The sequence below is a fragment of the Papaver somniferum genome, chromosome 5 (genome assembly GCF_003573695.1).
Source record: "Papaver somniferum cultivar HN1 chromosome 5, ASM357369v1, whole genome shotgun sequence".
Lineage (NCBI taxonomy): Eukaryota > Viridiplantae > Streptophyta > Magnoliopsida > Ranunculales > Papaveraceae > Papaver > Papaver somniferum.
This window is the reverse complement of record NC_039362.1, coordinates 153,612,631-153,635,510: the sequence shown is the minus strand read 5'-3', so window position 1 is coordinate 153,635,510 and position 22,880 is coordinate 153,612,631. Positions and strand designations below refer to the sequence as shown.

General features: G+C 36.9%; 1 protein-coding gene across 1 annotated transcript; it reads left to right on the top strand.

Moving 5' to 3' along the window:
* The first annotated feature begins 19,770 nt into the window (after nt 1–19,770).
* On the top strand, nt 19,771–20,601 carry LOC113279891 (uncharacterized protein DDB_G0271670-like). The gene has a single exon (XM_026528537.1). It carries the CDS (start codon nt 19,771–19,773, stop codon nt 20,599–20,601), a length of 831 nt encoding a protein of 276 aa, XP_026384322.1.
* Nucleotides 20,602–22,880: the final 2,279 nt, after the last annotated feature.

Sequence of the window (22,880 nt, the reverse complement as noted above, 5' to 3'; positions counted from 1 at the left end):
AGTTTTTGTTCCGTCTTTTGATAATAATCAAGGTGAACAGGAACCAACTGATAATCCGGTCTTATATTTCCGAAGAACATCCTAGAGTTATCAATCACCTCACAACAATCTTAATCGTATGGTAGCGAAACAAGATGTTGCGGAATCACAAACAATGAGACGAAGATGTTTGTGATTACTTTTTATATCTTTCCTATCGGAGATATCAATCTCAAGACAATCAATCTGATTTTGCTCGTACGATAGAAGATGCAAGATCAGATCACACAACTACGATAAAAGTAGTGTCGGTCTGGCTTCGCAATCCCAATGAAGTCTTTAAGTCGTTAACCTAGTTTTAGAAGAAGAAAAGCAAAGGTTAAAGGAGAATCGACTCTATCATGCAAACTAGTATCACACGTAAGGTGTGGGGATTAGTTTTGCACAATACTAGATGTCTCCTTTATAAAGTCTTTCAAATCAAGGTTTGCAATCAATGTTAGCTCAGTAACAAAGCATTCAATATTCACCGTTAGATGAAAATATGATTTAGATTCAAGCTAATATTTCTCAACCGTTAGATCAAAAACTTAGCTTGTTGCACACACTTGACAGTGCACTCTTCTAAGATTGTTAACCGTACCCAAACGTATGCACTTGTTGGTTCAACAATAGTTAACCAAATGGTTAGCCATATGAGCATTTCATATCAACCATGTTCTTATTCACCATAACTAGTTCAAGTGACTTCAAATGAACTAGTTAGAGAGTTGTTCAATTGCAAGTAATATTATGTACTACACAAGACACAATTGAAGTAAAAATGATTTGATTCACTCGAATCGGTTCATGAACTTTTATAGCCACGGTTTGCAAACTGCATTCCTTAGTCTTTTTAAGTTTAAGTTCAGAAATCATCTTCAGATATATAACCTTCTCAAGTTCACAGACTAGGTTCGCGGACTTAAGTTACCGGGTAGAGTTTACAAACTCCAGCAGAAATTCTCGGGTATGAGAACTTCGCCGGTTCGCGGACTTAGATTCACGCAAGTAGTTTGTCAACTCCAGCAGAAATTATCGGGTTTGAGAACTTCGACAGTTCACGGACTGGGTTCGCGGACTTGGCTCACGCCATTCTTCCGGTTGTCTTGATCAACAAAGTTCGCGAACTTTGGTTCAAGGAATAGGACTTATACATAAATGTGTTTCCACAACAATGCTTATGTCCACCATTGGTTATGTAATCTAAACTCTCATTTCAATCATTGAAACATTCTTATAGGACGTTATATAGTTGTTACACCATTTCTCGTCAAAGCAATTTTCAAGATGATTGAAACATATCATGACTTTCGTCACATGGTAAAGATAAACTTGATCGAAGCGAAAAGCTTACTAACACATATTTCGAGATATAGATATGCGAGGTATACTCGGCTCGAAATACCAAATGTGTATAATCCAAGTCTATATATATAGCATACGACTTCTTGTCTCAAAGAGTAGGAGATAGATTAGATAGACTTTTGAGTGATAGATAAGTTCAATTCTTCACATAACATTTTTTCGAGAAGTTTCACCGGTTCCTTGAGTAGTTCTTCTACTTGTATGATGAATCGCCATGAAGTCCTTGAGCTCAACTACACTTTCTATCCTAGTCCGAGACTTATCTATAATTGACTAGAAATCAAGACTTATAGTTTTGATCACTAATATTGAAAAATATGCTTGAGATAGCAACGCATGTGAGTTCGACCGAGCAATGCTCTAACAATCTCCCCTTTTGTCAATTTTAGTGACAAAACTATCCATACATATGTAATACAAAAAAGATAAAGAAACTTTAGTAGCTCCTATTCCACATTTCTAATCTTCAACATTCCTCGAAATCTTCTTCACTTCCAAGTATTCCAATGATCCCAAAGGTTGTAAGTTAAGCATCACCGATGTTGAAGATCTGTATCCATAACAATGAGAAAACATAGTTCTCGATCATTGTTATATAGTGTCATAGTATTATTACACAACGTCAAAGTTCAATTGTATCACAACTTCAACAATAATACTACGGTGATATGTATCACTCCACCTTAGTCAATACTCCATCTCACATGGAAACCAGTCCCCCTTACATAATGATACGAAAACCATATGTATTTGTAGTATGAACTACATATTAATTCTCCCCCTTTTTGTCAATAAAATTGGCAAAGGTACAAGAACGGGATCATAATGGAATTTTCGAAAGAGACATTTCATGACCAAAAGAAAAAAAAATACATACCAACTAACTTAAATGCAATCATTAAGCCGAAGCTAAATGTATTCATCAAGGAGTTTAAAGATACAAGGTAACTCCTCTAATATTCCACAGCCGCACTCTCCTCAAGATATTACCATTAAGCACAAGTTCAAAAGAACTCTCCCCCATTTGATGTCATTCCCGAAAGAACAACAAGAGCGACCTTAATTTCAAAAAACAAAGAAGGATTTTATTGGACACCAAAAACCATGAGAATGATTTTCTATATCCAAAAAACTCAATCAAACTAATCACAAGTAAACTCATGATTAATTTAATCGGAATACGCAATCAAATTAAACACAAGAGGTGATCAATTCAATTGATTATGCTCAACATAACAAAACTTACGGAGACACGAAAATACTCAACTAGATTAATTACAAGAGAACCCATAATTAATCTAATTGGAATACACAACCAAACTAATCACAAAAGTAATCAATTTAATTGTCATTTGTTTTGCTCGACATAAGAAAATTTACGGAGCAATAACTAAATAACCAAACAAGATGATTAATTTAGTTCAATATGCTCGACATAACATATCTCACGGAACACCAACTAAGCTAATAAATCAACTTGGTTGTATAGTGCTCAACATAAGATGCATTACGGAGCCTCACAGTAATACATAAAAATATGGATCAGGGATGATCAATGCTGCGGAATACACAAGGATTCATTCTATTTTCCATCACTATTTGCATAACGACATACAATAGACATTATCCTTGGAAACATAAGATTTTAACCTATCTTCCATCAATAATTGACATAATAGGCTTAACTTTGTATTTGTCAAAAGTCCATTCATTATTTTATCAATACATGCATATCGACTTACGAAAGACTTTACTTTTTACAAGGTATGGTACAATCATAATTCACGGACGCCAACACGCATATCCCATAACAAATTGCAATATATAAAACCATAAAGATTAATACTGCAAAAACCAATATTTGTCCTTAGAAGGTAGAATCAATATTTTTCGCACGGATTTACACCAAGAGTGGTTACCAAAAGCGTATAAAAATATTTTCTTAACAAAGAAGAACATACAAAGTCATTAAAGACCATGCATCATAGTTCACATAAGATGATTGTGAACATTCAAGAATCCCATAGCAATGCGTACTACTACGATTCTTGAATTTCCTTTCTTGTGGTTCACCAACATCATTCTTGTAAAAGCTACAAATGAGGTTAGAAGAGAATTACTCCAAGAATCCAAGTGCCCAAGTCCAGCAGAACAAGTACGACGAAACGGAGCAAAACACTCAAGAACAAGATACGGGACAAAGACCAACCTCAACTCATTCACATTTAGGATTTCTCATAACCATTTTGAAGATAATTCAAATAGGAAGAGAATTCAAAAATAATGAGGTCATTCCGAGTTCGGACGAAGAAGTTACGGTCAAAACGAATTTACCGAATATCGACGTCAAGTATGCATACGGGTTTGCAAACGAGTTTTCGTATCCTGGAGAAATATGCAAACGGTTATGCATACCTGAATCCCTGGATTTTGATTTTAAATGATGTTATGCATACCTGGTATGTATACCATGTAGTCCAAACATCCCGAACTATTATTTTCAAACCTAAACATTTAAGAACCTTAAACACAGATCAAGTTAGGTAGAAAAGAACGATAAGAAAGGTACGTGAATCATTATAAGTTCTCTAAGCAAATAAAAGAACAAATATTTCTCAAGTTTATAGACATACCTTTTTAGATGAATCCAATTGAATTCTACAGCCTTACCAAACAATCTGTGCGCCCCAATTTTCGTGCTTCCCTCACCGTATACATAGCAGGGCTTTCCTTGGTGAGGAGGCCCTTTCAACGCACTCAAGTTTTGTTGAGGTGAACAATTTCTTGCTCACCACAAGTGACTTTTGGATTATCATGAAAGAGATCTCTTTTAGAACCTTCCACATCCAAATCCAATTTTCCAAAGAACTTATTAAGTTCCAACATCATGGATAGGGCTTTCTCCATAGTCATGGAATTTTCTGGGAGATCATTCCTTTTCATACTCAAAACATCATTGACTTTATTTGGTATCCACTTCTGAGTGTGTTTAGGAACAACTGAAACCTTCTTCCCATTACTCTATTCAAGATTTCTCGAAAGAGAATTGGATTGCCTATTCTTTTTCAAGTTAGTCTTTCTCCAATTGGGAGCATCGGATCTTGTCTTCATCTTTACGAAGTTATCCTTTTAATAACCATTACGATTGTGAAAAGGCTTCGTATGATGTTTATAGGCAAATCTAGGTTTATCACAGCACTGATTCCTTTGCCTAAAGATTGGACAGTTACAACCTGTAACGTTAAGGGGATTAGTCTTAACATATGATCTTGGTTTCGCAACTTCTTGTGATTCCCAAACAAGAACATCATGAATTTTCTCATTCCTTATATGGAAACGACATCTCCTTTCTAGGTGACCTTTATTTCCGCAATAGTGGCAAACATAAGGAATGTTCTTACATCGATCCGTGTGTGATGACTTTGGAGGTTGATAAACGTCGCTCTTTTGAACCTTAACTGCCGGTGAAGGTATTTCACTTTTTCCATTAGTGGAAACCTTTTGTTGAGAAGAATCACTAGCCTTGACAAATTTTACCTCTTTGCTAGTACTTGGAGCATTTATTCCCTTATAGCCCAATCCTCGTGTATCACGATGATTTTTACTTGCTCCTAGCATAGTGTTTAACTTGCTTGAACTAGTATTGAACTTTTTCAAGTCATCTTCCAATATCTTGATTTTATCAAGAGCATCAGCTAAATCAGTCTTAAGACGTTTTTCTCGAGCGAGAAAAGCGCTTTCTCTGTCATCAAAACTAACTTGTTGAGAGTTAATCCTTGCTTCGGATTCTGCAAGTTACTCTTCCAACGAAAAGTACTTTTGATAAAGATTATCACATTCAAGTGACTTCATACGTAGGTTTTCCTCAGAATCCTTGAGGATCGATTCGTTAGAACGATTCGAAAAATAAACACCTGCGTAACATCTTCTCAATTTCTTGTTTTCTCGACAGAGAGGAGTCAGAAGAGGTGAGACATGAAAAGTTGTAATCTTCTTCATATTCCACGAATCCAAAAACTTAACATACCCTGAGACTTCCTCATCAACATCTCTATTAATATCTGGATCACCTTCATCAGAAAGTTCATCCAACTGTTCTTCTAGGAAAGTTTCCCAATCAACAGTTTTTACATCAAGAGAATGTTTAGATATTAACTTAGAAGTGACAGTTCTCTCAGGTGAATCCAAGCTTTTAGAATCATCTGGTAATTTTTGAACTGGTACATTATTATAGATAGACTCGTCCATAATCAGATCGCTACAAACACAGACTTGTAAGGTCTTGAACGTGTTTTTCTAGAAGTTAATATCTCTCTCTTGATTTAACTTACTCGAGCTAATAGGATCATCGAGTCTTTAATCAAATACAAGGAATAACTTGGATGGTACCAAAGACCAATATCCAAGGATAAATCAATGACAATCAACAACCAAAGGTTGGATTACTCTATTTGATGATCTAACGCACAACCTGTATTATTTCAATTATAACGATAAAACAATATAATGCGGAAATTGAAATAACACAGACACTAGAAATTTTGTTAACGAGGAAACCGCAAATGCAGAAAAACCCTAGGACCTAGTCTAGATTGAACACACATTGTATTAAGCCGTTATAGACACTAGCCTACTCCAAGCTAACTTCTTAATGGACTGTAGTTGAACCCCAATCAATCTCTCACTGATCCAAGGTACATTTATGCTCGTACGCCTCTGATCCCAGCAGGATACTGCGCACTTGATTCCCTTAGATGATCTCACCCACAAATAAGAGTTGCTACGACCCAAAATCGCAGGCTTTGACAATAAACAAATCTGTCTCACACAGACAAGTCTATTAAAGGATCAATCTATCTCCCATAGATAAACCCTAAAAGGTTTTGTTCCGTCTTTTGATAATAATCAAGGTGAACAAGAACCAACTGATAATACGGTCTTATATTTCTGAAGAACAGCCTAGAGTTATCAATCACCTCACAATAATCTTAATCATATGGTAGCGAAACAAGATGTTGCGGAATCACAAACAATGAGATGAAGATGTTTGTGATTACTTTTTATATCTTGCCTATCTGAGATATCAATCTCAAGCCAATCAATCTAATTGTACTCGTACGATAGAATATGCAAGATCAGATCACACAACAATGATAAAAGTAGTATCGGACATGCTTCACAACCCAATGAAGTCTTTAAGTCGTTAACCTGGTTTTAGAAGAAGAAAAGCAAAGGTTAAAGGAGAATCAACTCTAGCACGCAAACTAGTATCACTCGTAAGGTGTGGGGATTAGTTTTGCACAATACTAGATGTCTCCTTTATATAGTCTTTCAAATCAGGGTTTGCAATCAATGTTAGCTTAGTCACAAAGCGTTCAATATTAAATATTTACCGTTAGATGAAAACCTGATTTAGATTCAAGATAATATTTATTAACCGTTAGATCGAAAACTTAGCTTGTTACACACACTTGACAATGCATGCTTCTAGGTTTGTTAACCGTACCCAAATGTATACACTTTTTGGTTCAACAATAGTTAACCAAATGGTTAGCCATATGAGCATTTCATATCAACCATGTTCTTCTTCACCATAACTAGTTCAAATGACTTCAAATGTACTAGTTAGAGAGTTGTTCAATTGCAAGGAAATCTTATGTACTACACAAGACACAATTGAAGCAAAGATGATTTGATTCACTCGAATCGGTTCATGAACTTTTATAGCCACGGTTTGCAAACTGCATTCCTTAGTCTTTTTAAGTTTAAGTTCAGAAATCATCTTCAGATATATAACCTTCTCAAGTTCGCAGACTAGGTTCGCGGACTTAAGTTACCAGGTAGAGTTTACAAACTCCAGCAGAAATACTCGGGTATGAGAACTTCGCCGGTTCGAGGACTGGGTTTGCGGACTGAGTTCACGGTCTTAGATTCACGCAAGTAGTTTGTAAACTCCAGCAGAAATTCTCGGGTTTGAGAACTTCGGAAGTTCACGGACTGGGTTCGCGGACTTGGCTCACGCCATTCTTCCGGTTCTCTTGATCAACAAAGTTCGCAAACTTTGGTTCAAGGAATAGGACTTATACATAAATGTGTTTCCACAACAATGCTTATTTCCACCATTGGTTATGTAATCTAAACTTTCATTTCAATCATTGAAACATTCTTAGAGGACGTTATACAGTTGTTACACCATTTCTCGTCAAAGGAATTTTCAAGATGATTGAAACATATCATGACTTTAGTCACATGGTAAAGATAAACTTGATCGAAGCGAAAAGCTTACCAACATATATTTCGAGATATAGATAGGCGAGGTATACTCGGCTCAAAATACCAAATGTGTATAATCCAAGTCTATATATATAGCATACGACTTCTTGTCTCAAAGAGTAGGAGATAAAGTAGATAGACTTTTGAGTGATAGATAAGTTCAAGTCTTCACATACCTTTTTGTCGAGAAGTTCCACCGGTTCCTTGAGTAGTTCTTCTACTTGTATGATGAATCACCATGAAGTCCTTGAGCTCAACTACACTTTCTATCCTAGTCCGAGATTTAGCTATAATAGACTAGAAATCAAGACTTATAGTTTTGATCACTAACATTGACAAAAATGCTTGAGATAGCAACGCATGTGAGTTCGGCCGAGCAATGCTCTAACAACATCACCATATCAGACAACAAACATGGTGATACACAGGTGCACATCTAAAGCTACATGAGTTGAAATTAAAGCTAGTGAAAGCGGGTTTTGGGTTTGAAATTGTTTGCTGAGAGGAGAAGCACAACACAGGTATGGAACAGAACTTCATATTCAAGAGTATTTATAGGATCAGAAAGGAAAGCAAGTGGAATTGAGATGCAGGGATTTTGATTTTTGAATGTAATCATGAAAACCAGCGTGTTCAAGTGAAGAAAACAGAATTGAAAATTGGAATTTGATGCAGGGATTAACAGATGTATGAAAATTGAAGGGAAATCTTACAAAAGTCATTAGGGATTAAACTAATCAAACTATTAGCAAGTAAATAAATCAATCGACCCACGAATTGAAATTAAAAATTCCAACTTTTTTCTTCATCAATGCAGAAATGAAGAACTCTGGGAAATCATTACCTGAACATTAAGGAGAAAATCAGATGCAACCGTGTGGATTTTGGTTTGTGCAGATAAAGAATCAATCCAAATCTCTTCTTTTTCGTGGATCTTCCACCAAATCTTTTTTATAACTTCAGACAAATCACCCAAAATAAAACTTCTTAAATTAATCTTCAAAAACGCTACAAGCCTAAACCAATTCTCAATAAACTGAGCAGTCACACTATGAATCCATGAATTGATAAACCATCAGAGCCCATGAAACGGCTGATTAGCCGTTCCTGGAGAGAAAATTTCTTCAGGCGTAGAAAAACTCGAGAAAAAGAAACGGTTTTTATGTGGGAAAGCGCTAGGTTTTTTTTCCATCCAATAAGATTAACTTCGTCATCCTTGTATAGTCTCACATAGATTACTAAAAATTGTTTTTGATTTCTAGAATTGACTTCTGTTTTCTCAAACACCCACCGGAAAAACAGGAGCACTTTAAATGCCTACAGGAACTAAGCATCCATAGTTGATATATGTTCATTGTAAGTAAAGGCAGTAGATAATTGTGCATGGAGAATGTGACTAAGGTGTACAAGTGTGCCCATGTTTGGCACACTTTATACATGCCCACATGATATTTGTTTGGAACATATTCTTGGAAACGAATCGAACATGGCACATGCGGCTTTCACTTAACAAAAAAGATCGAAATTATTGGCAGGGTTTTTTTGGTGTTTCTGAAAGACGTTGTTATTGGAATGAATTTATATCAAATAAATATTTGTGGATTTATTATGTCGGGGATCACATCGCTGTTTATACTGTGTAGGCATTTGTGTGTTTGGCTTGGAACTGAATTGTTTGGTTTTTAGAAGCGCTTGCTAGCTTGTGAAATAACTAGAGCATTGTAATAAATCCTTGCAGGTGCAAGGAAATTCCTAATTTTCACTGCAGAACCTTAAGCTTCTTCGTAAAGGAAAAATGAAACACATAAACTAAGAAAAGTAGATTTGGTAGGGGCGTGAGGACAACAGTGAGACAAAATGGTCTTTAAGTTTTTGTTGGTACGTATTTGAAATTGTTGAGCAAGGTTGGTGGGAAAAAACAAAACAAAATGGCCAGCCTATTTATTTCCTTTTACTCACCGACAGAACTGGGGTATCACACTCGTAGTCTGTGTACTGTAGCTTCTATTTTCAATTTAGGACGACGAAAGCAGCAGCCGATCCTTGTTACGTACGTTTTTTTCATTGTACATTCACTCACATACACCAAAACAAAAACTAAAAAATTCCGTGACATGTAACATTGCAGTATATCGGTTTAAAACAATACAGGGGCTGGGATTTTGGGGCTTAAATTACTAATTGGAACCAAAACATTATACGGGGAGACCTGATATGTAAAAGTTCAAAAAATACCCTCAATCATTTTATGGAATCCTAAAGTTCCTCGAAAACCCAAAGAACCAAACCGTCCCCTTCGTCCCTCTTTCTTTTTTTCTTCTTCTTCTTCTTTTCTTTGTTTTTCAACGATTAATCGTCCACTCAAAAAAAATCATCGTCGATCAATCAACTGCATTGTATAAAACCATGAAACCGAAGGAAAGCCTAGGTCAATCTTCGTCGAATCCACCCTTCCTGAAGCAGAGAAATCAACTTCATCAAATGAAGATGAAACTGAAGATCAAGAAGAAGTGAATGGAGGAGATGAACCAGCCGCCGAGACTCCTGATATGACTGCAATAAGGTATGAATTGAAAAACTCACTCTTTATTTAAGCATTTTATTGATTATTCATTTGGTTTCGAAAATTTTAGGTCTGAAAAAACAGTTTCTGAAACTGCTTACGGCTGGGAGTTCTTGTTTTCCCAGCCGTAAATAGGTCTTACGGTTGGGGTCTCTTGTTTTCCCAGACGTATATATGTTTTACGGTTGGGATCTCTAAGAACTCCCAGCCGTAAAGTAGTCGATGCGTACGAGATTTTAGGAATCTTATCTGCAACAAGTTGTTTACGACCAGGTTATTCCTAGCCGTATATTCTTCTGTGTTCGAATTTTCTTTTCAGCTGTAGTGTTTGTGTTTAGGTTTTTCCTATCCGTAGTTTTGTTTTCAGAACGTAAGTTATATTTCCTAGCCGTTTTTGGAGTAACGGCTAGCTTTTTCCTAGCCGTACCTGTTATTGTGCTTAAAATTAAACCATCTTTATCTTTCACGTATAGGTTTTCCTATCTGTAATTTGGAAACCAAGCCAAAAATTATGTTTCCTAGCCGTTGTTTGTTTTAGGTCTAGGTCGATGACTAAATATCCCATCCGTAATTGCGTTTGCGTCGGAGACTGTTAATTTTTCCTAGCCGTGTTTGTTGTCACGTCTTGGTTATGTCTAGATTTCCCAACCGTTGTTACTTATTTGCTTTTGTTTTTTGGTCTTGTTTGTCTATATACAGAGCAAATGAAAAGAGGAAGAAAAGATCACAAGAAGTAACTCCTTGTAATGACCCGACTCTGCAACCTCGTCAGACAAAACCATTGGGTGCAAACGCAAGGAATACAAGTGGATTTGTGACTGGTGGAGGAAGTGGGGGTGGAGGAAATGGAGTTGGAGCTGGAACTACTGTAGGTAATGAAGTTGTAGCTTCCACGGGTGGAGGAAGTGAAGGTTTAGTTGGTGGAGGAAATGAAGTTGGACCTGTTGTTACTGGAGGAAATGTAGTTGGAGTTGGTGGAGGAAGTGAAGGTGGAGTTGTTGTTACTGGAGAACTGAAGGTGGAGTGGTGGAGGAAGTGGAAGTGGACTTGCTGTTACTGGAGGAATTGAAGGTGGAGTTGGCATTTCTATAAGAAATAAAGGAGACCCAAATGCGGAAGAAGAAGAAAACTTGGCCGAAACAAGTGGTGTTGCTGTTGATAAAGTTGAGTTCGTTGTTGAGGAGGACAAGAAGGAGGGAAAGAAGAAGTATCCACCAAAAGAAAATGCAAGACAAATCATTGATTATATGGTGTTTTTACTTCTCAAGAAGAATGGGAGACCTTGGGGTGAGCCAATAAATAGATCTGTCTTGTTTGGTTACCAGTCATCATGGGTTGTTAGGGTTTGTGCCGCAAAAGTAATAAATCAAACTTAACATATGTTATTTTCATTTTATTATGGATATTTAATTTTATATTCTTTGTAGTTTCCCGATAAAGTGACAGATGCATTTATGTGTCTATTTTGTTCTCAATTATGTGTATTATTAGTGCTCGATTTTGTACTTATTTGATTATTTTATGTTTTTGTAGGTATTTTTGGAGAAATAAACATATGTGGAAAAATTGGCTCGAAAAATGGTATTTGCGCTCGTGGGAGAAAATCACTAAAGGCACCCCTCATTTGGATAAGGGACGCCTCAATTACTAAGGGGAATCCCATTTCCAGGGAGACTACTATTGGCAGACCCATACATTTTAGGGGAGGTCATCTTCTAAAATTTGAGTTTCAAAATTGGCGGGAAAAATTGGATTTAAACTAAAAATTTAGGGTTGATGATTTGGACCAGTTTTAAGAAGACTCAATCGCTGAATTTCATGGGTTAGGCCTGTTTTGTATATACAATGATGATACGGGTGTTTGATTGGATTAGATTGGGCCTGATCTTTGGTTTGATGAAAACTGGGGTGGAGAAGGATTATCGGGTTTGTTGTTGAATTGGGAGTGTTTCTGGCCCGGTTCTGCTCATTTTGTCGATCGATAACCCTGTTTTGCTTAAACAGGGAAGGTAATAAGTTTATTCACGTAAAAAAAGAAGATCAAGGCTAAACAGGGTACACTAAGATATTCTGGGAGATTTAACTATATCATGAAAGTTTAGATATATAAGAGAGTTTTACAACCAACATCCGCGTAGAAGAGAGAAAGAAGATTCGAAGAAAAGGGAAATATCCCGTGACTTGCAGAGAAGAAAAATGAGTTATTACAAAGATGTTCTCGGGATTTATGGGTCATGTTGTGTATATAATGTGCTCGGGTATCACAGTAGAAGAGTATTGGGAGTTTGGGGCAGTTTTGGAGAATTAACGATCGCTGCAGAGCGATTCTGCAGCAGCAGCGGGAAGAAGGAGAAGAAGAGGTTGCAGACGACAAAACAGGAGTGTCGTTCTCAAGAACAGAGAGTCAATTATCTAACCGCACAAATCAAGTGTAGTTATTCATTTGTAATTGTGAAATTCCTTTAGTGACTATGTCTGAACTCTCTGAAAAAGGCTTATGCCACTGTTTCTTGTAACAATCAATTCTTTTTCATATATTTCTTCAATAAAAACCTTTTTAAGCCATGGATTACTATTTTGAGCGAGTGTTTGACATCATGAGCTAAACCCAAACACTAGGAAAATAGAGGAAGTCATTCTTCACACATGTGGTAATTTTATTTAATTCTTTTATGATTTTTGCACTAGTTTTTGAATCGTGATTTTTCTTGATTAGTTGTGATTTAGTTTGATGGGTTATGCTGAGTCTTAAATAGTCCATGCTTTCCATTTACTCTAATGCTTTATAAAATCTACTTTTGGCAACGAAAAGAGTCAATAATTGTTATCTTTGGAGCAATAAATGTCTAGAATTATTAGTTGAACCATGTGAATATGAGAATTGGTGGAATCATGAGTCTCAGTACTTCTCGATATTGTGACATCTTTTGTATATATTTCTTTTATTGTTTCTGAAATTGAATCTCAACAAGTCTGAGCAACGAACTTATTTACCACTATATAAAATTACATTATAAAGCGGTCCCTAAACGAAAGCACTAACAAGGAAAGTTTTGGGCGTTGGACAAAGAGCATCCATATGTGGTAGATTTGGTAAAAGCTTCGGGATTATGGTCTGAAATCGAGAGTTTGTAGAAGACCTATGATGTTGTGACAGTTTGTGGTTTTAGAGAAAGATTCTGGCCCGAAATGATGACTTTTCTACTCTCGTTCGACGAGATGACTATGACTCCGGATGATGCAAAGAAAATCACCGGTCTTGCTTTCGAAGGAAAGGCTATGTTTGAGGGTTTCAACAATTCTATTCCTTTTGATCAGCTTTGTGTCGTGGGGCAAAGATGAAGGGGAAGAAGAGTTTGAGATAGGGTATGGAGCCGCGCCTAGAGCTAAAAGGGAATTTAGTATACCGGGTGAACGTCGTGAAACAGTTAATACGGCAAGGAAGATTAATATGGTTCGTCGGAGAAGTTTGAGGATTCTGACCGCAAGACTGCTAGTGGAGAGGTGGTGATGGATGCAGAAAGAGCTATACATACATCTATAACTTACTTGTTGCACGCTCTTGGGACCGTCTTTTTTCCCGATTTCTTAGGAAATAAGTTAAATGCTTGTTATTTGCAGTGGTTAAAGACTCTCAGTCTCGATCCGGAAACAAATGAGGTACCTGGGTACTCGTGGGGCAACACCCTCCTTGCTGGTGTGATGGAAAATATTTGCAAAGCTTCTAATCGGAACGAAACACAAATTACGGGATGTGTTGCTCTTATCAAGGGATCTTTTTGTTCTAATATAACAAATGTTTATTTATTTTGCTTTTATATATTGGTTTGTGTGTAATATCTTATTTATAATTTATTTTTTCTATAGTCATGGGCTTACGACCATTTTAAATGCTTGAGGCCTTCTCGGGATACAAAATGGGCTCTAGAAAAACCTGCAGGAGGAAGATACCCCTTTGGAGGGACCCAACACAAGGCTAAAGAGACGGAAATGATCGAAATGGGAAAAAAGTTGGACGCTTTGACAATCGATGATGTGGTATTTGATCCATATTTGAAACTTGATGAGGATGGAGAAGATGAAGTTAGTGATAGAGTATTTTCTAATGTGGCGACCTATGTGGGATCTTTGTTTCATTCAACTGGGTTCGTCATTTTAGATCCTCCTAGAACGCTCCGCCAAATTGGTATTGTCCAGAAAATTGTACCTGAAAACTCTCATTTTAAACTAAGCGTAGCCAACTCCCAATTTAAGGACAAAGATGTCAAATTAACCTATGAACCGGCACCGTTGATCGAGCATTGGAATGCTCGTTCTGAAGAAGTAAACCAAATGAGTAGAAGAGCGCTTGAAGCTTCTCATGGGACTTCCGAAGGGGATGCGAATTACATGGAACGGTATCGAGAGTGGGCACATCCTTCTGTGGAAAATTTGGATCCGGAAGCGAGGACCCACTTCAAGAAGGCAGAGAGTTCAAAATAAAGGACATCAATGAATGAAGAAGATGATTGGGAGAAGATGGTGGTACGTATACTTCTAATTATCTTTGTATATGTTGTTTTTTTAATTATCTATGAATAATTACAGTATGTGTATTTGATATGAAAATATAGGTTGAACAAGTTAATTGGGTGGTCAAGGACATGACTCGTATGATTAATTCGGATGACAATTTAACAGTCCCTGAACAAAGATTACTCCGGAATCGAGTTAAACGCATTATTATCCCCGAGAAAGGAGGTCTATATGCTTATGAAGAGGAGCGATCAAGGAGAGGTAAGAAGTCTAGGTCTCCTTCTTCTAGAAACGACTCGGATACTCCCTCCGGTGAGCAAGTTCAATCAAAGCAAGGAAAAGGTGGTCGAGCGGTCGAGTTGGAGGTAAAAAGGGTGAAAAAGGTGGTCGTGGTCGAGGTGAAAAAGGTGGACATGCTGGAACAAGTGCTCGAGGTGGACGTGGTGGAGGTAAAAAGACTCCAATTCAAGGTGGCAGTGGAAGAGGTAAAAAAAGGTAGAGTTGTACAACAAGTTGTGGAACAGGAGAAAGAGGACGATTAGATTCGTTTTTGCGCTCGTCTTCGGAGGAGGAATCAAGTGAATGACTATTTACTCGCTTTTTATTATTTTATTTCATGGATTTTTTTATCATCTAAGACTTTGTATATTTACTATTTTCATTGTTTGGTTATGGATTTAGATGGATGAATTTTTATAGCTTTGCATGTATGAATGAATGTTAATCTTTCCATTTGTCTAATCTAAAAAAAATAAGGAAAAAATCAATATTGTTGAATTTTTTGTGCACTTTTGGATAGGTCGATGCTTCACATAAGCTAGACGAAAATGCATATAGTTGTTGTCAAATAAACTTGCACAGTTTTTCGGTTAGAAACTCCCGGCCGTTAACTAGAAAACGGTTAGGAAAAGCATCCGTAAAATGTTTACGGTTAGGAAATACCTAGCCGTATATTACTCTGATAACCCAAAAAAAAAAAGAAATGATTCCTGGTTACGGATACATATCCAAGCCGTGTATCATGCTTACGGTTAGGACTCCAAACTGTAATTTTTGACATAAGTTTGCAACTCTTATTTACGGCTTGGTCGACCTTTCTAGTTCCTGACCATAATGTCAGAACGGTTAGGAACTCCATCCGTAATCTTATTACGGTTGGAAAGTACCTGGCCGTATATTACTCTGATAACCCAAAAAAAAAATGGCTCATGGTTGCGGCTACATATCCAGGCCGTAATTTTGATAAAAAGTAACAACTCTTATTTACGGCCAGAAATACTAGCCGTAAATCTGACAAACCATAAACCCTGCAGGTTTATACAGAATTACGTTTGGGTCGACCTTTCGATTTCCTAGCCGTAAATACCTATAATTTCCTTTTGTACCACATCATATCGGCTAGTTTTTTTAATTTTGAAAAATAAATCTGTTTTAAGATTGATCTATTGAAGGTTCTAACTGTTCAACCACTTATTTAAACTTGAAATAACTCAACCTCCATATAACCACCCATTCCAAATCAAAATCACACTTTCTACATCAATAATCTCCACCAAAACTCCTACAAACTCAATGCATGTACTCAAAGGATAAACCCAATTTTACTTCGAAATGAGACTTATCTCTTTGCAAAAAAATTGTACTATGCTATCCAAAGAGGGGAGAAGAACGAAGGATAGGTGGTTTACCAAGTCAATCATATTGGAGTAAGATTTTTGAAAAAATTTGTAGTGAAACAGGTAACACTAACAACCGCGATGGGGTTGAATTGTATCTTCGATTTTCAGAAATACGCAAAAAAGTGGAAGAATATATGGCTTTACTTCGTATGTGCGAGAAACTTCGACTTAAAGGTGAGACTGATGGACAAGTCGTAGCTCAAGCTAAGAAGGAATAGAGAAAATGAAAAGATTATAATTTCAACTTCGAAGCTCAATTCGCCATCATCAAAGACTTCTTGATGCATCAAATGGGATGTTATTAAAACCAACTTTGTAACGGGGATCTATTAAGTATGTAATGGGTTTTATTATGGTCTAATTAATGAAAGTAATAGTAATTTTCAATCGTAGTATGTATTCATGTTGAAACTCAAAATTTCTCAACTTACAAATTAATTTACGGACAGGAAAAGTATGTTAACCCAGCAGTAATACACTCAGACGATTCTGGAAAGAATAACGGCCAGAAGTTCTTCACTTCCCATCCGTTTGTTGTGTTAACGGCTGGGAGTTCCTCATATCCCAACCGTAATTTTTTATTTACGACTGGTTCGACACAATTTCTCAGCCGCAACAGTTAAAATTTTCAGATTTTGCTCTAATTTTTAACGGATTTGAATCGATAAAATTGATGTTGGGAGTTGATTATAAGGTTATCCCGAGTTTTGTGACGAATGGTTTCATCATTTTTCTTGAAATGTTTATCAAAATAATTTCATTAAAATCACCATTTTTCCTTCTTCAAAATCAAAATCAAAATCAAGGAAAATCAAGCTTTGATTTCCAAAAGTTTAATCATTTGATTAGTCTATTCCATTCACTAATACCGATTAGTTAGCTTAATCAATTTAATTAGCACTAATCAAATTAACGGTAGATTAGATATTACATAAAAACCAGGATAATGGATTCTATGGATTATTATTTCATGACCCTATAAAGCCCCAAAAATCCCAGCCGTTTAAAACCCCAATAATAACATTCTAAAACTAACTGATAATACATAATAAAATTTATTTTTATTTTGAAAAATAAAAATATAGTGGGTGGTGGCCAGTGGAGCACCGACACACCAATATTGGCGCCGTGTCCGTGTCAGACGCGCGACGGACACACGACGCACGTGGGACACCGACACGATACACGTGTAAAAATCTATACCCCATTTTAGTAGTTTGGTAACCTAATGTGTCAAGGAAATCAATATAATAGTTAATTTTTCTATACGTGAGACTAACCTAACGGCATAAAATTGAGTTTTTTTCATGTATTTGCGTGATTAATGTATTTGATATTCTATATTACTATGATCTTAGTATATAAAAACCATTTTATTAATGTATATATAGACGTGTCTGTGTCCCGATAATTTTGGATTTTGTTGGTCCATATGTCCATGTCGTGTCGTGTCACGTGTCAGTGTCGTGTCACGTGTCAGTGTCTGTGCTTCCCAGGTGGTGGCACACGCTGTTAGAGTCATAGAAAACGACACTTCATGGATAATTTTCGGGCACAGACTGGGCCGTGGGTTCTCAACACAGAGGATCCACGGCCGGCAAGGTACATTATATGTACACTCTGATGCGTCGTGTGCTTGCTGCTGCGTCCACATTTTACACCTCAGATTGTGACTGGGTGTGCATAGCGTATGCTGGTACTGTCTCGTTTGACCATATCATTGATTTGGAGTGGGGTTTGAAACGTCCATAACTTTTATGTAACCTATTCTTAACGCTGACGTTTCAACAGAACTACTGTTTCGTACTTACCCAGCCACCGGGGGTAATAACGATTAATACTCATGAATGAGCAACCTTTGCGTCATATGGCAGTCAAACAATGAAGCCCTTTGATCATTTCATGGTCCATGTACGTCTTTGATTTCAACCAGCTTACACTTTATACTAACTGTGTATGGTTTCTAAGTATCAGAAAGGTCAAACAAATGGTTAAGATTAAGATATTATAACGAGTAAAACTCTAGGTAATGAGCTTAATTAGTCCACATCAATGCGTGTTCATATGATTTACTAGTTTTTAAGTAGGATCTACTATATTCTGCTGCATGAATAAAGTGTGCCATATTTTTGACCTGTCTTCCCTGTTCTTTCCTAATCCTTAATTGACAATCTTTGTTTCTTCTTTTTACTAATGAAATCATCATTAGCTGTGCATTTGGATTTTTATACATTACTGCTCCAACAGATTTTCATCATATTCCTAGCGCCCCAAAATTCAAGCATTATGGGGTGGCGCATGCAGCATAGCTGCCCCAAAGTGTGTCAAAACTTAAAAATATTAGTAGCTAATTTTGATACTGAGATTATAATTAAGACGTAAGCTTAGTTTAATTTATTTGTATATAAGTAGCATTTATTATGGATGATTTTACCGGATGATTCTGTCAAACGACGGTGTGGTGGCCTGCTTAGAGACCTTAATTACCACTGCCGGAAGTAATGATTATTTTTTTTTGTTGAAGCATCGGAAATACTGATATGATCACATGGATGGAACTGCTTGGTCGGTTAAACACCGGCGTAAAATTCTCGATCCATATTTCAACCAATAATAAACTCATCATTTTCACTTTACCGACAAACTGTTTGTCATGATCAGTAGTAGTATTCAATGGAACCGATGGGAAATCATTAAGTACAAACCAAACCAAATAGTAAAGGAGGACTATGTCCACATGGAGATGCTGTTGTCGACATTAAAACCAAAACATAGAGCTTAACTACACATTTTATTTATATATATCTGAATGAATCTCAAGCAGAAATGTTATTTGGCTTCCTATTCTCTACCTCCCTATAATTTAAGTCTCATATTTTTTTCGAGATTCGCATTCAGGTATCATTCTCCTAATATGGGATTTAGATTGTAGTGAGGTGGAGAGTAGGAGTGAGTTGAATAGCACTGCCGAATCTCAAGTCAGTAATAAAATAAATAAATAAAATCCAAGCACCACTGTTTATCTTCACACGGTAGGAGCTGTGACTACTTCGATACTTCCTCCATAGATTATATAAAAACAGAAAAGAAAAAGGCACACGAAGAAGAAACAAATTAGTAGAAAAAGAAAAGTCCAAAATATTGGCTGGACCGTGTTTGGTTGTCTGCAGGTTTTTGTTTGGTATATAAACGCTGTGCAATAGATTAGTAGGACTCGTCTTAGTTTTTGGATCCACAACTCACTCTGCACTAAGCTAATTGATTTTCTCCCTCCTCTGTTTTTCATCAACAATTCCAATTCCAATATCTATATCTCTATTTCTGTTGGTTCAACGTTTAAAAATTAAATCAACCATGGCAACTGTTGAGTGTGTCAAGCAGCAGCATCACCAAGCACAACAACAACAACATAAGTATCATCAAATGAATAATAGCAGCTCATTCAAGATCCCTATGTGGTTATGTATGAGACCATCAATTACCCAAGAAGATCATCATCTCTCAAAATGGGATAATTCATCATTGCAGATTCATCAACAAGATAATAATAAGAAGAACAAGAGCAAGAAGAGTCATAATAGAAGCAGTAGTAGTTGTAGTATTGATAAAGATGCACCAGGATCACCAAAAGTGGGATGTATGGGTCAAGTCAAGCACAATCATCAACAACAACTTACATTTTTATCAACAAATAATCACCAACAACAACATACAACAAGTAACAAGAAATATTTCAAGCTCACCAAAATGTTCTCATCAAACAGCTTCAATTACACTAGAACCACCTCAAGAACCAATCATATGATTACCGCTGCTACTACCACTACAGGTCCAAACAATTCTAAGCTATTACTCCAGAACCACAACCACAATACTAAAGACCAACAAGAACAACATGCTGCATCTTCGTCGGAATCATCGTCTAGTTCTTCGTCAGAGTCATTGTCGTCTACCACGACGACTTCGTCTTCTTTTTCTCTGGCTAGTGTTGGTGATTTAGACCCTCCTCTACCTGTTATTAAGCGGTCGCTGACTAACACTAATGCATGTAATGGTGATGTTAGTAGCATATGGAAAAGGCGGTGTGGTGGCGAGGCGGCTTTGAAAGGGCTTCAGCTATCATCAACGGTTAAGAGACCTATCAATAGTCTTGTTATAATTCCTCAACCTCTAGCTTCTCTTTGAATGATTCATTGATGTAAACCAGATTGTTTTACTCGTTTTAGATTACAATGAAAACAAAGTAGAATGGTGTACATCACACTCTTTCAATTTCCTATCTGTTGATCATTGTTTCTTATTCAACCATAGATTATCCCATGGATGAATCACCAGTAACTTTGAAAATTTGAGACACTTCGCAAAATCACCAGTAACTGCTGCCAGTGACATCGCAGCCTAAATCAAGACACTTCGCAAAACATTTCCAAAAGGAAAACACCCCAGATTTTTCCTCTGTGGGGTGAAAACTACTCTTAATAAGTCACCACTCCGCACATATTTGGAACGAAGAATCCCTAACCAGAGAACGAGGCAGGTAGGGATTTTAAACCCCAAAACAAGCCTCCCCTGTCGATCGATAGAAGGATAAGGTAGTTCGGCCATACCTTTACAGAATTGTACTAGTTAAATTTGGGTGTGCACGCACACCTCCCTATGGAATCTGTTGAGTTTTGATGATAACGTAATTCTGCAACGCATTGTACGTTTCTTGTTCATAGAATTATTTCTTGTGGCGCAGCAATAACACCCATGAAAAAATGGAAGAACCAGCATTTAACCCTGCTCATCTGGAACAAAACCCTGCCCTAGTCACCCTAAGGCAACAGACATCATCCACCTTTGGAACTGTAAGCGTGTCTATAAAATCAAGCCCAGTGACGATATTGAGCTACCTTTTCAGTGGGATAAACATATAAACCTAGCAGTCATCATCATATAAATCGTTCCTAAAATAACCTAAATAAATTCATTTTCTAAAATGTGGCACCAGTCATCTAACACAACTCATCAGAATAACAAGCTCTCCGATCTCTCTTGGCTGCCTTAGGATCCATTTTACAAAAATAACTTTTACTTTACCATCCAGATACTCATTATCTGTCAGAATGGTGTTCTAGTTACATTCCTGGGATCCAAGCAATTTAGGTCCCCACAGGAGTTGCTTTTACCGGGATTTGCCTGGATAGGAAATGTTTTAGCATACATAGTGCTTGCACTTAGCTCCAAACAAGTTTCGGGCTGACCACTGGAGCATAACTGGTTCTTTATATTTGAACATACAATCGTTAACTTTATGGGAACACATTATCTACAGAACACTTTTGTTCAGACTAAAGTGCAAAGCATTCCTCTAGTCCAGTTGGTCGCTTTGTATTCGATGTTTAGGCTACCGAATACTCACATGTAGGCACCACAAGTAAAATATGGTAGGCACGCATATAATGTCCCTAGCACATTTTGTTGTTTCGGAGTCCCCCAGACGGGCCAGACCACATTGCATGTCTGGTGAACAAACAGCAATAGCAAAAAAAGGCTTATAGGTATACTCTTAATTTAACATGTCATTGGACAAATGAATGAATGAGATTCTAAGCACAGAGGTAGGAGCAAAGTGGGTTATTATGATTAATAGGATTGGTTCAAGATTCATGAATCTAGTTGATCCAAATGTGGTAGAGTCCTGACTTATGTGTGCTTCCTATACAACAGAGTGCATGATTGCACCAGTCTTGTCGATGCATGTTCAATCTGTGTATAGTTCAGATCCACATCTGAGACGTCCTTAAACCTGAACCTAGATGTCTAAAACATCGAGTTAAGTGGCAAAGAACCAGGTCGCATGAAAAGTAATCAGAAACAAAATATCCCGCACATACCTAAGCGGCTTTTCCTACACGTGTCACTTAAGCCCTTATTTGATCCTTGAATTAGAATCGGCCATCAACAAAAGCTAGTTCCCTACATGCGTCATTGTTCACGGGACAATTAGGATGCAATTTATCGTAAGTACTCTCTTACCCTATGACTGTAACTCGTCTCCCTTGATCTAAAATATAGAAGTAATTACCAATTAGCCAATAAAGAAGCTCTACACATGAAGTCTAAGAATAAAAGCCAAGGAAAGAAATCAATAAGAGAAGGATCATTTCAAAGTTTAACCAATATGGCAATACGACCTAACTTGCCAAAAGCTACGATGATAAAATCACATTTTCATTTGCTATCCAGATCGTACTTGGAAACCAATTACAGAAAGGAAAAAAATAAATCAAAATCTTAAACTGCTGCTATCATTGCTTCCATATGCTGAAGGAAATAAATGCATCTAATACTAACCTTCTTTGAAATAACTTTCCGAGCCAAGAACCTAGACATCCTGAGCATGGAAATGCATCAAGTAATCAATGTCAGCTGAACATCAGAAATTTCTGCTCCTGCAAGACATTAAACTGAAAATTCAT